At 44.9% G+C, this 16,424-nt stretch overlaps 1 protein-coding gene across 1 annotated transcript; it reads left to right on the top strand.

Annotated features, from left to right (window-relative positions):
- The first annotated feature begins 138 nt into the window (after positions 1-138).
- Positions 139-16,208, top strand: EXOC5 (exocyst complex component 5). The gene is made up of 18 exons (XM_032948412.2): positions 139-723; positions 2,823-2,917; positions 5,010-5,157; positions 5,812-6,006; positions 6,220-6,284; positions 6,432-6,460; positions 6,940-7,049; positions 7,161-7,205; positions 7,784-7,924; positions 8,740-8,822; positions 9,364-9,573; positions 9,969-10,116; positions 10,508-10,616; positions 11,243-11,363; positions 11,807-11,893; positions 12,389-12,497; positions 12,763-12,978; positions 13,566-16,208. Exons 1-18 carry the CDS (start codon positions 700-702, stop codon positions 13,752-13,754), a joined length of 2,124 nt encoding a protein of 707 aa, XP_032804303.1. The 5' UTR covers positions 139-699; the 3' UTR covers positions 13,755-16,208.
- Positions 16,209-16,424: the final 216 nt, after the last annotated feature.

The raw sequence follows: 16,424 nt of genomic DNA, 5'->3' as shown, positions 1-16,424 counted from the left end.
GATTTGGTGTTACATGTTATTCATGTAGTTTATTGTAAAAAATTCGGTCACATTTTTTTATGATCACTGTTACGTTACAATTATGGATTTATTTTTTGGTTATTTCGAAAAAAAATTTGGTTTGGACATGTTTGCTTTGTTGTAGTACGGAGTTAGACCGATGGCCTTCATCTAAGTTGTCTTGTGGTTGTTGTTGTTTGACTTGCATCCCACTGGGATTTTTTTGCACACAGCGTTGGTGTACGGTGGTTTTTTCAGGAATATTTTGCTGTTTTTTTAAAAATGGATTTTCTGTTTGCACAGTCACATAGTCACTTTAAGATGTTTATCTTGTTCGTGTTTTTGTTTGTTGTGGTTGCACCCGATTCAAGAGCAGAATGGCTCACAGGGCTATACCAAAAGAAATAAACTGAAATAAAAAAACTGAAACTGAAATAATCTTGGTTCTTTCGGTAAAGTAATGTAAATAGAAAACCATAAAAAAATTAATCGATTCCAAATAGCGCTGTTAAGATGAATCGATTCACCCCTACTGTACCTCCGGTTTGATTCCTATAGGGGTGGAAAAACAAGCTTTGTAATCGTTGACGAAAGCTTGAGTTTAATTAGGATAATGCGCCACTCCGGCGCGGTGACTGCCCGCGAGGTTCACTAAGGAGGACGCGCTGCGGTGATCAGCATCTGTGTTTGCGAGTGAGGATGGCGACGCCGGACCTGTTCGAGGTGAGTAGGCCCGAAGCCTACCCCCTTGCCTGGGCCCGCTCGGCCGGAAAAGGTGGGCGGGCTCCTCGCAGGCGGTGGGTGGGTGGGCGAGGCGGCCCCCGCACCGCGATTTAAAGGAAACTGTTTAAAACATTATTCACGAGTCGTTAAACGACTGACTGCGCGAGATAATTTCGGCTAAAATGGCAGGCGTGCACGGATTGCGCTATTTTATAACGGTTTAAAGTAATGTTTATATCCAAAAGAGCCCCTCATCGTCAAGATAGTCGTAATGTACGGTACTGTATTATCCACAAAAGCCACATTTAGCTCTTATGTTGTAGATGCACGCCAAGGATGGGAGTCGCAGACTAGTTTGTATATGCTTTGCTGTTGAAAAATATTTTTTTTAAGATACGGTTACTCCGGCACCTTTAAATGCATGTACTGTATGTTGAACTTCTTTCGCACCGTACGTAGGCAATCGTACTCATTGAAGGTGCGGGGAAGGACAACAACAATTTAAACGCAAAGAAAATGCAGTAACCTCTACGGGAACGCCACGACGTAATTCTGTCTGGCCGCGATTTTAAAGGGACACTGACCATGCTTCAAACCGTTTACACAGCCGACAGCACCTTTGGCATTTTGACTTTTGTTTGACATAAGATTTCACCCGGTGATAAGTCAAGGGCGTGTCCTGTAAACACTTTCCCCCCTGGTACACACATCTACGTGATCCTTCAAACCTATTGCCTCCAAAAGCGATCGGGTTTTACTGGCTTGCTCCTGTTCCAAAACAGTTGATTGAACACGTTACTCTTGTCATGTAAGGCAAGGTCCTCCGGTGCCGATTTCAGGCGTGAGCTGCTGTCGAAACGCGAACAAAGCTGACGGCAAAACAACACAGGGCGGTTGTTTATAATGGGCCATACATGTTGTTCTCAGAGTCATTTGGTAGAGCAACGGAGTTCCCAATCGTGAGTCAGTATCCTGGCCAGCGGAGCCTCATCCTAGTGACCACCAGCAAAACAATATGGTATAATGTTATATTGCATAGTAGTCCAGTTCATAGCATAGTTATAAAGCAACACAGGACAGAACAGCGCACCTTGACGCTCCTCTTTTCTTTTTCACCCCCCCACCCCCCTCCTCCGTTCCGAGGCATGTGCCCCTATTAACACGCTAATTCATATGGTAATTCCTCCCACAGCTTAAAAGGCACCGTCCGAGCTTGGCAATGCTCACTCGAGCGCTGTCTTCTGGACAGTCTTGTCTCTTCACCTGAAGAAGGCTACTTGTGTTGTGGCCGAAACGCCGTGATTTAATTATTTTGTTTTATTTTATCTACGTGACTTTACCGAATTAAACCAAAGAGTATGAATCCTTGCAGTCACGAAAGCTTCAAATCTAGAATATTAACCAGTGTGCGATACAGTCGTGAGCAACCAGCCAAACTGCTTCTTCCATCAATTACGAGCACATCCTAACACTGCAATAATATGCCGTTGATTTTATTTGTTTTATTACAAATGATTACACTTATCAAGTGAACGTCTCGGGCACAACCAATTAGTGTCAACTGTCTAGTGATCTTGAGTTTTAACCCCCATCGGTCTTAGGTTTTTGTGTCTGCTAACAAACATGTAATATGTAGTGAACAGTGTTCTTTGTTCATGTATAAACTTGCAAATGGGCTGTACGGTGCATAACAGTTTGTCATGGGTAGAATGATTTACGCCCCCCCCCCCAGAATTTCATGAACTTGTGAATTATTCCAATTCAGAGTCGTAAGTGCCTCAATCCAGGATTGCAAATTGGATCCAAGAATGTTACCTTTTTAAATAACTTTTTGGAAAATGGCAGCATCTCTAGTGACGGCAGGGTTTGTAATACAGAAACCCTTTACCACATCTGAATTGAAAAACATTGATTCTTACACACAATTTGATGGATGTATCATGAGCATAGGGATAGATGTGAATTGATGTATCGCTCCACCCTTACAATTTAAAATGATTAGCTGGCTTGGAAAGCCCATTCTTGTTGAGTCATGGGTATCGAGATTTGGCAAGTGCTGCGATAAGAAATCTTGACTGCAACTGATGACTATCGTACAGGAACCCTTTGACGTGGACGAGTACATCGAGCGGCTGGCTTGGAGGACTCCCGGGGGCGGCACCAAAGGGGGCGTGGATGGATTCGACCCGAGGGGGTACGGTTGGGGAAGACTGGGCGACCGCATCGTTTTAATACTCGTACCTTCTACATATTTCCTTGGCTGCTCACAGCCAAGGAAATATCATCTTAGCTGGAACTCGACAGATGGACCCATCTCATTGCCAGAGGCAAGAAGTTACCAGCATTATTTTAAAAAATCTATTATAAGGTAGAACACTGGTTGTTGCAAATCGCTGTAATAGAAAAATGGTAGTGTAATTTCACCACTTGTGACTGGGAGTCATGTGGGATTACTTGCTGTTGTCGGCTCATTAAGAGCCTTGGGAATTAACTTTGGCAGCCAGTTTACCTGACAGATCCCACATGCTATCCAAAGCCCATTCAGGTATTTCAATGGTGATATTTGTGCATTGCTCGCAAGATGAAGTTCACGAACACTTCCGTAGGACATGGCACATTAAACAAATAACTGACATCGTCATTAGTTATTCATCACTCGTTCCACTGATTGTGTCTGTTCAAAAGCATTCTCACAACTGCACTGCATGTGTGAAATTGATCAGTATGGATATATTTGATGGCCAATAGTCGATATTAAAGGTCTCTGTCTCATTGGAGGTCAACCCATGGGCCTGTTACTTTTAATCTACACACTGACCCCAACATGCAAATTCCTCAATGGGTATTGAATGATTTACTCTAAGATGAAAGACATTTATTATAATAATAATTTTTTTAACAGTTGTGATGTACCAAAAATGGAATGATAGGTACATTACTCAAACGTCTCCACAATCTTATATCTTGTGCTTTTGTCATTTTTGGTTACCCAAGTCATGCTTGGAAATGAGACTGTCCTGGTCTCTTGACAAAATAAGTAAAATAAACTTGGTAACTTGAAACTACTTTTACATCATGCATCTGACGTAACTTCTCAGCTTTCTTGTAATTTATGGTTTAAGTGCCTGATAATACTTTAACATAGTAACCTAACGTGCCTGAATGTGGATATGGACAAGGTATATAGATTGTCCATAGCCTAGCCACATTATTTCTGAAACCTGAACATGTGTATTGATCGCAGGCAGATGTGTTTACATTAGACTGGCCAAAGTTTGTAACTGAAGTAAAAATCGCCTGTATTTAGCAATGGCTAGCAAAGACAGGGCTTGTTAGAAGTGTATTTTTATTTAAATTATTGACAGACTTTCTTAGCCTTTCAACTACCAGATGCCTCAAGCCAGTTTTGTCAATCAGTTCAGTTTCTCATTACAATGTTGACCCAGAATGCATTGATGTTGAAATAATCCCTTTTCACTTAGCCTTAGAATAACCCAAATACATTGATTTTCACAGACTCATGCACAAGCACAAAGCCACAGAGCCCAATCATCTGACCTTGAATCTAACGAAGGTCATCGATATGAAACGTTGCCAATTCATTGTTCTTTTGCAATCTCGGTGTGTGTACAGACTTAACTCTAATGCTACATTTAAAATAACAGATACACCAGATGGACTGACACAAATGCTGATTATCATCTAACATTGCACGGTTCTGTTAGCCCAGCTTGAGAAAAACTAGTAAACAAACTGCACAATATTCTTGGTTCTTTCGGTAAAGTCACGTAGAAGGGAAACAATAAAATAATAAAAATATAAAAAACAATAAAATTCTCACGACGTTTCACTTGGATTAAGGTTTTGCTTGTGTTGCAGTCGAAACATCGTGAGAATTTTATTGTTTTTTTATATTTTTATTACTTTATTGTTTCCCTTCTACGTGACTTTACCGAAAGAACCAAGAATATGAATTCCTGCAGTCACGAAAGCTTTAAATAAAAATTTAACTGCACAATCTAAAGCCTTGCAAGCTGTTTTACTGTTACGGCAACACTGGAACATAGACCACACTTTTTTCGCTGCACTTATCGTATGACTAAACAAAAAACGTTTAGTGTCTCAATATTCAAAAACCTTATGACCACTCATTACAGGTGTGATAAGTCAATGCAATGTATGCAGTTGGAAATTAATTGGAAGCGACCAGCGCAGCTAGCATAATAGTACCGTACCGAGTGCGACGATGGAATGATCCTGTTTGGACACGTTGTGGTGGCGCGCAGACTTCTGGAGGAGTTTGTGGGCCACATCCAGGAGCTCAAGATCCTGGACGAGCGCATTCAGCGGCGCGTCGAGAAGCTGGAGGCCTCATGCCAGAAGGAGGCTAAAGAATACGCGCGCAAGGTGCAGGAGCTGCAGAAGGGAAACCAGGTGGGCTTCTGAACCCAAGCACAACAATCGGTATCAATCTCCTCTTCATATAAACGAAAGTATCTAAAATGCAGCTGCATCTCAAGACACAACTGCTCATGTTTTTTTTCGGGTGACCGGCAGCAGAAATGTCATTTCTTTTTTACTGTGGATAGAGTTGTGGGATTGTAGATGACAGGACAGAGTTGTGAGATGTTGGTTTGGTAAGGCATCATTGATGATGTTTTGATTGAAAGGTTTTCAGCATGGACTTGAACAGGGTGAGGGAATGAATGCAAATTACTGGAGGGATCTAATTCCAGACTGGGGCAGCTGCAAAGAAAAAAGCGACTTTCCATTGAGTAGGGGTAGACTGAGTGTTCGACTGATTACCTTAGATGCCAGAGTGGAGAGCACACTAACACCAAGCTTGATATTAATATATACTTGATAATGCCACCAAACCTGACATTGACACACATTTTAACCGACGAACAGTGATAAGCCCTTGTATTAATATGGCTTTTCCAAAAACCTTAACCTTAACCTTGGCCATAATCATCAAATTGATTCTCAATCGCAATTCTAACTTTCACAATGTTTTCTTTGTAACATTAACGCTAGCCCATGATTGATGAGCATATGCCCCCCTGCTATCCCCACCACTCTCCCCAGGTCGCATTTCAGCACTTCCAGGAGCTGGACGAGCACATCAGTTATGTGGCCACCAAGGTGTGCCACCTGGGCGACCAGCTGGAGGGCGTTAACACGCCCCGGCAGCGTGCTGTCGAGGCGCAGAAGCTCATGCGCTACTTCAATGAGTTCCTGGAGGGAAACCTTACGTCTGAAGTCTTCACCGATCCCAGCAAGGTGAGGGACATGCGTGGCGTTGACTCGGCAAAGCTGGTACTACAATCCAAGCGACCCTGGATAATGATTCTGTGGGAATTGTTTTACCTACCCTGCATCAGACTTGGCCCATGGAGGTGGCTGGGGACTGAGTGTTAAGCTGCTATTTTAAGCGTGCAAAGCTGTGTTTTGGTATGACTTTTGACCTGCTTGATGGGTACTTTTGTATTTCAGATTCAAGAAGCTGCTGACATCATTCAGAAGCTTCATCTGATTGCTCAGGAGCTACCCTTTGACAGGTAACGTATGCCTGCCTTGCCCGCTGCTTTGCTTTTGAGTATCTGCTGTAAATAGCTCATGGTCACTAGAAGTGACCTTGCGTTCACTCCATTATATTTAGTTATTATAGATGCCCCACACTCATGTTTCTTTATTTTCCTCAACAGGTTTTCGGCAGTAAAATCACGGATTGCGAGTAAGTAAATCTGGAAATGTTTTTTAATGAGTGGATTCTCAATTAGTCTCACGATATGTTCTACGAATGGATAATACTTTTGTTTATAGAGCCAATAGGTTTGTGTTTCAAGAATGTTTTTGATTTTGAAGAAACATTATTACGTTCCTGTTTCCACATTTTCCAATGTATATCAACCCATTATCTAGGTCCCAATAATCCACGTTGACAAACTGTATAATGTTCCCGTACAAGTGTCCCCACAGCTAATGTATTCCTTCATGCAATGTCAAGAAATTCTGTCCCTATCATGCATTTTGGATACATTTCCATCCCCCCCCTTTCGTACATTGTCAGCACGTTCAAACCACGTATGCGCTACGACGCGATGGCGTGAGTGAGTTGCGCGCCGTAACAACAAGCAGCGATGCACCGCTTCTCTCGCTCAATGTATTGATGATTGTGCGTGTGCTCATGCGCGCGCGCCCGTGTGCACGCAGGCAAGTACCACGACATGGAGTGTCAGCTGATCCAGGAGTTCACGACAGCTCAGCGCAACTCAGACATCGGGCGTATGCGCGAGGTTGCTTCCGTGCTGCTGCATTTCAAGGTCGGACAGAGGCCCGGTCGTAGTTTCTGCCATCCCACTCACCTGCTGCTGTTTTCAATTCCACAGGTCACACGAGTCGAGGGTGCTGCTAACATAATGTTATCGTTCTAGGGGTACTCTCATTGTGTGGACGTCTACATCAAGCAATGCCAGGAGGTAAGGGATTTTAACGTGACAATTACAAAACTTATCATTTCAATAAAAAAAGAAAATGTGAATTGTAACGTGTAATATCAAGGAAAATTTAATAGACATTGGTCTTCATTTGGTAGTTGGTGGTTTTTGAGCTTCAAAATTAAACATTGCTGGACAGCCCATGCTCAAACTCTCCACTGGAATAATTGTATAGCCTGCTACACATGGTTTTGTATTCAAGTGGATGGTCTTTATTCATAATGATTTCCATCATGTTTATTCTTTAGCCTTCTTTGCAAAGTGAATCGGGTACACTGTGCCGGTTGACATAGCCATAAATAATGTTGTGTTTTTAATGGTATAACATTAACATTGTCGTGGATTATTGTTGTTTTGGCCCTTTTATTGTACTTCATATAAAACCCTTCTCACTTAGGCATCTTTGGCCGAGAGGGTTGCAACTTCTTTCAGAAGAAGCAGCACTTTTTCATATTTGTCCAATCTCTGTTGGTAGATGTTAATCTCCCTGATTCATTTCCAGAAAACTCAGCTGGTTTTTACATACACTGATTAATTAACTGGCTGCTCTTGGGCTGCAGAGCGCATACCTGCGTGCGGACGTCTTTGAAGACGCCGCCCAGCTGTGCCAGCGGGTCAACAAGCAGGTGGGTGAGGTGTTCTCCTCGCCCGAGAGCGTCATGGCCCGCCTCGTGCAGAACATCTACGAGCTGAAGCTGCAGGTGACGACAACCCCCCCCCCCCCCCCCCCCCCGTCGCTGCTGTTACACGCGTCCCTTTAGTTTAACGCGTAGGCTTAGGCTTTTCGTGAGCAATATTATTTATAATGAAGGAGGATTTTTTTGGGTTGGATCACGTCATTGGCTGTGTCGGGTGGTGGTGGGTTGCACGACACATTTTTAGTTACGCAATCTAACCCAAAAAAAAAACTCCATTACGCGTCTCTTCATCGGTTGTTGGTAAAAGCTGGGCCTGGGTAGCCCTTGAGTGCTTGAGCTTAATTACTTTTGGCATGAAATTAATTATAAGCGGCATATAATATTATTGTACATGTATATAGCATTCCACATGTGAACAGGTATGTGACTGATACTGACGATACGGTGAGGTTATGTCCTGTTCAGCTCCCTTTGTTTACGTTACTGCTGGGTCCGTTTTGAAAATGGTGGTGGTCCCATGTGTCTAATCACGAACGTGATCATAAGATGTCACGACTTATATCTATTTAGAGTAATTTAATTACCTTTCAATCCACTGCTGGATGGAGGTCTCCCCATGCCATGTCCGTCATGGGAGTCGAGCAGGGATGCATAGCTATAAACCTAGCAACTTGAGTTTGATTCCCGGACTTGGCTAACATGAGTTCTGGGTGATATCTGAACGGATCCTGACCTTCCCCTTCACCAACCCACATTGACCTGTATGATGGAGTATCGTTACACAACCCCAGTTACTCATATGGTGCGGGGAGGCCTTCATCCAGCAGTAGTTTGATAAAGGAATGTAAATTATGATTATTGTTGTGTTTTGCATGCAGACTTATGTGCGAGAGAGGCTCGAGGAGTGCCGGAAGGCCGATGCAGAGCAGTACCTCACCAAACTGTATGACCTGTACTCGCGGTAAGTTGCGAATACCCCCAGCAAATTCATAACTGGAGCAAAAAGCGGCTTTGAGGATGGCAATGATGTTGGCACAATACAGCACTTACAAGGTAGCCATGGGCAGTGCCAAGTCAAAGGTAGTCAAGTTGAGCATGGTGCTGGCTAAATAAGGCCCCTCGTAGGATGTTGGTCTCAGTGTACATATGCGGCTCAATGTCAATCGACTTCTGGATGACGGCCTCCACCACACCATGCCGGCCATGAGGATTAATTGACCATGGGTTGGTAAAGAGGTGTAGCGTAGAAGTGGGAGCAAAATAAAGTACAACACTTCATTTTGCTGCACTGCTCTCTGCCCACAACATAGTCGCGCAGCAGCCAATCCAGGCACTAAACCCATGCTCAACCCTGCTAGGCTTCCGAGATTTTACGAGATTGGGCACATTCCGGGAAATTTGTCATTGGGTGTCGTCTTGATGAGTGTTCACAAATAGCGCTCGCCTTAACAGCCCCAACAGCTGGGAATCTGTGTGTGCGTGCGCTGGTGTGCTCGCCGCAGCACGGCAGGCCTGTCACACCGGCTGGCGGAGCTGGACCTGGGCACGGAGCCGCACGCATACCTGGCCAAGCTGACCAAGGCCGTGTTCCAACACTACCTGGAGAGCTACATCGAGGTGGAGGTCAGCTACCTGAAGAGCCGTAGTGCCACCGTGCTGCAGCGATTCTACGATGGCAAGGGCCACCACAAGCGGCCTATTGTCACTGGGGGGTAAGGTCACCCACCCACAGCCTGCTGCGGCACTTCACACGTAGTCACTGCCTTGGTAGGTAGTGGTGAGGCAGATCGATGCTGCCAATTCACTGGCCTTGTGCTAGGTGTACCTTCTGCCACACAGGCTTGACTTCAGCAGGGCATTGAAATGGTCGAGATGAGATGCGATTGTAAGGGACGTTGAGTTGCCGAGGCATTTATGCTGAGTGTTGTGTAATGCAGATTAAATTGCTGGGTTTTGCGCAATGCGAATCTTAGCTGACCAGTGCGGTGAAGTATGGTAAAATGACCCAACGACCTTCCCTGCAATGGGGGGGGGGGGGGGGGTGGGGGAGCCCTCATCCAGCAGTGGATTGACAAGAGGACTGTGCATGCGCATGATGCCCTCCAAGGATCCAGGACCTAAAGGAGCGAATTCGACAGCGCACCAACCTGCCGCTGGGCACGGTGATCGAGACCCACGGCGAGACCTTCCTCTCCCAGGAGGTGGTGGTCACGCTGCTGCAGGAGACCAAGACGGCCTTCGAGAGGTGTCACAAGGTGAGGCCTCCAGTGCCTGGTGCTACTTGCGCGTCAGCTCTGCCGCCCACTATTTGGCTGCCTTACTTGGCACGAGGGAAAGGCATTTGGGTGCCTCTGGCAAGCACGTTAACTGGCCCAAATGTTGATGATACTTTTTAATATAAAACACTTCACAAATCCCCGCATTGACCAATATGGTAAGACAAACCCCCAGCACCAACGTGGTGTAGGAAGGCCTTAATCCAGCAATGGATGGACAAAATGCTGTAAATTATGATTTTGTTATAATTATAAAGCATCAACCTTGTAAATATGTTTTGATAAACTTGCTATTGATCCACGAAAAGGAGTCAAAACAACAGTTTTTTAAATGTTTTTACATACATTTGTGATGCCTTTCTGAACCCAGCTGTCGGACCAATCGGATCTCCCGAAGAATGCTGTGAAGATTTTCTACATCCTTGTAGACTTCTTGTGCGTGGAGCACATTGACTACGCCCTGGAGCTCGGCCTCTCGGGTGCGACACCCACGCCCCTGCACACCCAATAGCGGTTAACGTTGCGATGCATCGACAAGACGCGCTGGTGTTTTATGCTCAATTTCCAGGCCCCCATTAGCCACGTTAGCCAGGATATGACCGTTCGTGTGGGAACTCAGAAGCTAGGCCGGGTTGAGCCTGGAGAGTTTTTGGATGCGTAACGACCATGCACAGCCAGTTTTAATAGCCGCGCAGATCGGCAAAATACATTGAAATTCCTAGAGTAATGTGGTTGCGAATTAGCTGCATCTCGTGTAGTTTACATACAATTTACCGATTACTTATATGAGTGTGTAACTTACAAATGTCATTAAATTACATATTTAAAGTACGTGTAATTTATATACTCCCAATCACTTACAGCCCGTGCGGCTATTTGGTGGGCCATGCAGAAAAAGCAACAGTTGTACTGTACTTACACGCTCTCACCCCCTTCAGCCCTCTCTGAACAGCGTAGTAAAGTATGTTCAAATAACCCCCATGATCAACGCAGCAAGAGGAAAACCTTATCCAACAGCGGATTGACAGAGGGCTGTGCATGCACATATCCCTAATGTGTTTCGATGCGGAGAAGTATTTAATTATTAGTATTGTATTTCCACCAGCAATCCCGTCACCCGATGCGAAGAACGCCAACCTGTACTTCCTTGACGTCGTGCAGCAGGCCAATACTGTCTTCCACCTCTTCGACAAGCAGTTCAGCGACCACCTCATGCCCCTCGTCAGGTCTGCGTTTTTTGGTTCCAGGCCGGGCCTTGGACGGTGCGCGGCATCGGGGGTCAAGAGTGCGTGGCGCTGTGAAGCACTCGCACAGAGTTGGTTACTTGGGTCTTGAGTCGAGCAGTAATAATCTTTAGCTGAGAAAGTCTTTGTCGTCGTCCGTGCTCATTGTGCCATGGAACGGTTTGCTTCATGCCACATGTGGTGACGTCTTGCTTTTTTGACACGATGCAATGCAGAGAACTGTTATAGTATGATAACATCGTATTTAATTAGGCTACCATTGTTTGCCTTTATTGTGTAATTTAGAGAAATATGTGGGACTTTGAAATACGTCACGCTTCAGACTGGTATAAGTTATTTTTTTCGCGTTTTCAAAGAGTGATTTTTTTTATCTGCCCATTTATTGTGTTTTGGTTTTAACGTAGAAACAATTCCTTTGCCTGCAGTGCCTCTCCCAAGCTGACCGAGTGCCTGCAGAAGAAAAAGGAAGTCATTGAGCAGATGGAGCTGAAACTAGACAATGGCATCGACCGGTGAGCTACACGTATGGGCTTCCCATGACTTTTTAAACTCGGAGGAAATGCAGGGTGCTTAAAAAATGGAAAAATAACGCATAATACACTGTAACATGATAACAAATGTATGTTAACAGCTTTAAAAAAAAGTCAGTATCCACTTGTTCGCCATCATTGTCAACACATGCCTGGAATCTTCTCCAGGTGGTCTCCAGAGCCCGGAGGCAGCAGCACATTTCTTGTGGTGTTGTTGCAAATTCTCTGAAGTGTTAACACTTTTTTGAAGCACCCTGTATCTTTGGGTGACTTAAAGGCACTCCCAGTACCTTTCAAGTCCAAAGGCACACGTGTGAAATTAATAGCTGTACTTTCAGTTAACTGCATTGTTATTGAATGTTTTACCTCTTCTGTAATGGAACTATAAGAAATAATCCTTGTAATGTGTACCGCAGTCACTAGCAATCAGATACAGCATGCATTGTGGCTTGGGCATGCTGTGTTTTGTACCAACAGGACGCTAAACTGCATGCTTGGCCAGACAAAGCAGATCCTCAATACGGAGCAAAAAAAGACGGACTTCAAACCGGAGGACGAGAGCGTATTCCAGAATCAGTACACCAACGTGAGTTGCCCCACTGTTAGAATCTATCGCCTTTTAGTACTCTCTCATACATTTGAATATACAATGCTTTCCTTGTAATCTTTATTAGGTTATTCGTTGACACATTTCATCATGTAATCTGTCCGAGTGAACGATAATAACGCACGTGCTTGTATGTTTGTGTACGTATTTGTGTGTTCTGCTGTTGCTTGTCTGATGTGTGCGCTTGTTCTAAGTAACACGCTCGTGCTTTCACACACACGCCCCCCCCCGCCCCACACCCCAGGCGTGCGTGAAGGTGTGTGCGTATGTACGAAGCCAGGTGGAGCGTATCCGCCAGTCGATGGATGGCAAGAACGTGGAGACGGTGCTCACGGAGTTTGGGCTGCGCTTGCACCGTCTCATCTACGAGCACCAGCAGCAGTTCACGTACAACTCTACGGGCGGCATGCTGGCCATCTGCGACCTCACAGAGTACCAAAAGTGTGCCAAGGAGTTCCAGGTGAGCTCCTTGTGCTCTCGTCAGAAGTGTTAAATCTGTGAAAGAACCCCCCGTTATTTTGAAATGCTCAAAACTACTCCACTGCAATATTCTCGTGTGGATAAGCGTGGTTTCTGGAATTTTCGACAATGTCAGCCGTGGTGGAACAGTGGGGAATGTAGGGGTGATGGAGGAGGGGGAGAGGATGGGAGTGGACGACAGTGCAATGTGAAGTTGCCCTTCCTCAACAGTGAATAGTAATTGGTCACCATCTATGTGCAGTTTATTTGTCTGATTAGGGTTTGGTGAATCAAACATCTACGGTCTTTTTCCTATGGACTCGGAAGTTTGCATTCATTAGTACTTTTCAGATTTTGAGCCCAATGGCCGCGTGGTGGTGTCATGGCAAATATTGGGAGCAACATCTGCAATACGTTTTCATTTTTCTTTCTTCCTCCTTCATCACAGTCAAAAATGTCTCCCTGCGCTGAGCTGAGAGAAGGATTTGGTCCAAAGCTGCCACAAATCGTTTCTCAGCGCGCACACGATGATGACGGCGGTCGACATTTGACGATATCACGGCCGGTCCCTTTTGCCCCGACGTGCAGATTCCCCTGGTGCTGCAGCTGTTCAACAGCCTGCATGCGCTGTGCAACCTGCTGGTGGTGGCGCCCGACAACCTCAAGCAGATGTGCTCGGGGGAGCAGCTGTCTGCGCTGGACCGCTCCGTGCTGCACGCCTTCGTACAGCTGCGCGTCGACTACAAGTCGGCTCGTCTCGGCCGCCACTTCAGCTGAAGCCCCTGCTCCCAGCTGCCTGAACCGCACCGCACAGGTTGCCCACTGCAGCCGGGCCCCTTTGATTGAACCACCTGGACCACTTTAAGAGCCTCGAGACCGACCGGCTTACGTCGAGTCTGACACAAGAGTATGAGGGGCCTCCGACGTCTTGATTTTGTGCACCGTGCTACACCTGAGGGAGCATTAATGGTGCAACGTCCCGTTGAGGTGGTGGCATCGTAAGCATCTGCCTTCTCTTCTGCCTGTCGCCTTTAGCTTGTACGCTTGCGCTTACGATTGGTCTCAAGCATGCACACTCCAACAAGGTCGCTCGGGTGATCGATCAGGCCTGGCACATGGGGAAATGTTTAAACCTTGTCGCAGATAAAGCTTATATCCACTGCAACTCCTTCCTAAGTACCTCCACAGGTGTGGTGAAAATACCATAAGCAATCGATACGTAGTCAGTCCGAGTCGGTTCAAGCTGGGATGACCAAGTCGACCACCTGCAATACATTGGTATTATTCACGAAATGAGGAAGCAGCCTGATGGAATGTATTTAAATTAAATAGATTATTACGTTGCATTGAATAAACACTAAAAGCTTTTTGACCATCTACAAATGTTGCATGTCGAGTGAATTTGCAAACTTCTGTTCAACGTTTCTGTGTCACAGCGTTTACCATTGTAGTCGAATACACTGATTGTCAACGTCACCTCAGTTTTACTCTCGATTCACCGGTTTCCACTGAATTTACGCAATGTATAATTACTGCATGACTATCAGAATCATACTCGTCATTAGTTTTTTTTGTTCTAAACTGTGCACATCTTTCTTTATCGTGTTATAATTTTGCAGTGTGTTTCGAGTTGTCCTTGCCATTGCAAGAATAATTAGTAAGCTACACCGGTTGACTGGAATATGTGGATTAATGGATTTGTAACAAGGTCGCGTCTTAATACAGTTTTGAGGACCCCTGACAAACCAAAGCCATAATGCGCTCCAACTGCTTCAGATTGTCTCTTGAGCTCGGGTTTTCTGAAACCTTGTTTTGCTTTTTTGCCCGTACTGCTTGCTCGTGCCCACATCCTCCGTTTCCTTCGCAACATTTCAAAGAATAGTATTTTTTTGTATCACGCGAATCTCGCCTAATCTAACGAACTGAACTTCAATCCAGCTGGCTAAAGCAGTGGTGGGGTCCCTCTCCCTGACCGAGGGCTTAATCGGACTTTCAGAGACTGTTGACGGTGGCTATGCGTTAACACTCGCCTTGGTCGCTGCTGTCACTGGGAGGGTGGGGGGGTGGAGGTCCTTGCAGTGACAAAAGTGACTGCAACTGCTCCAATTCTAAACATAAGTGTTGTTGCCAGGTCGAAACGAATCCCCTCCTAAGAACCAATTCAATGTGGCTGAGATGCAGGGATCGGTGATTTTTGTTTGTGGGCCATTATGACGTGTGATTGGCCTCATGTGGCCTTGGGCCGTATTAAATGCCTGGCCCACGGGCCGTAGGTTCTTCACCGCTGGACTAAACAGCCAGTCTGGATTTCCCATTGCTGGGAGTGGCCAACAGCGAATGGTTATTTTTTCCCCCAACTTATGAAAGCATTCACGAGCTGCGAGCCCGCTGTTTGCACTTTGAAACGCACGCTGGAGCAGAGTTAGTTCCCGGCTTGTGGATTTTATTTGAATTGATTTAGTGTCTTAAGACTGCAAGCTTGTGTTGTGTCATTATAGCTATATAATTATTAAAATTAACTGCATGTCTATAAGTTGATTTTGAAATTTGCCACTAAGACTTCCTGGGTTGCACAATTACATTTGTTGTTACAATACGTTATATATTTTACCATTTTTATTCACTTCTGTATCAGTTGAAAGTGTGTGCTCTCTAGTGACTTGCACTCGTATTGCCTTGATCGGTCACAAGACGATGACAGAGATAGGCACATGGCGATGCCACCCTTTAATTAAGACCGGTGTTTTTTAATGTTTCTGTTAAGGAACTAATCGGAACTATGAATAATACGGGGATTAAACCTTAAGCATCAAAAAAATAAAACATTGCAAAAAAATTGCAAACTATTGGGAATGTTGGTGTTAAAGCATTTTAGCAGTTGTGTACTTTTGTTATTGACAATGTTGCTGTTGGTTTAATGACTACTCGTACTAAAACTTAACTTAATTCACAATGACACTCCGAGGTAGGCTGGGGCCATTTACTTGATAATTATTTTTTTGTTCTCAAATAATTACATCAGACGAGATTATTTTATAACATTGAAGTTTAGGATACTCTTGCCAAGGTAGCAAAGGATTATACCGATTCTCAAGTGGAGTACCATAATGTGCTAAGCATGTAATATATACATGGAGCTTGTTGGAAGTATACATTGTATTATAACCCTTCTAAGCTGCCAGTAAGCGTGTAAGGCAGTTTCACAATGAATAAAACAAATCACTGACCACACTTGCCAATGTTCGTGTCGTAGCGTTACGTCTGTTAATCCAGCAGTAATGTATACGTTTAACAAGCCGCCTGACAGATCACGAGACATGAGGTCAACCCCTGTCCCGAAATTGCTCTCTTAAATGCTGCGTGATCATATTGGTCGGGAAAGCCAAGGGGCTGATGCACTTAAGACTTTGTATCTAAATGTGGGGAGATAGAACAGAGTTCCACTGA

The sequence above is a fragment of the Petromyzon marinus genome, chromosome 6 (genome assembly GCF_048934315.1).
Source record: "Petromyzon marinus isolate PM22_M1 ecotype Great Lakes invasive population chromosome 6, UKy_Petmar_22M1.pri1.0, whole genome shotgun sequence".
NCBI lineage: Eukaryota > Metazoa > Chordata > Hyperoartia > Petromyzontiformes > Petromyzontidae > Petromyzon > Petromyzon marinus.
Note: the sequence above shows the minus strand (reverse complement) of the source record. Positions and strands in the feature narration are given on the sequence as shown.

Bases quoted from the DNA above. Each gene is read 5' to 3' on its own strand.
- EXOC5 (XM_032948412.2), top strand. From the start codon at position 700: ATGGCGACGCCGGACCTGTTCGAG. The intron at 2,918-5,009 runs GTACGGTTGGGG...GGTGGCGCGCAG, and splicing joins GATGGATTCGACCCGAGGGG to ACTTCTGGAGGAGTTTGTGG. The intron at 10,117-10,507 runs GTGAGGCCTCCA...TTCTGAACCCAG, and splicing joins CCTTCGAGAGGTGTCACAAG to CTGTCGGACCAATCGGATCT.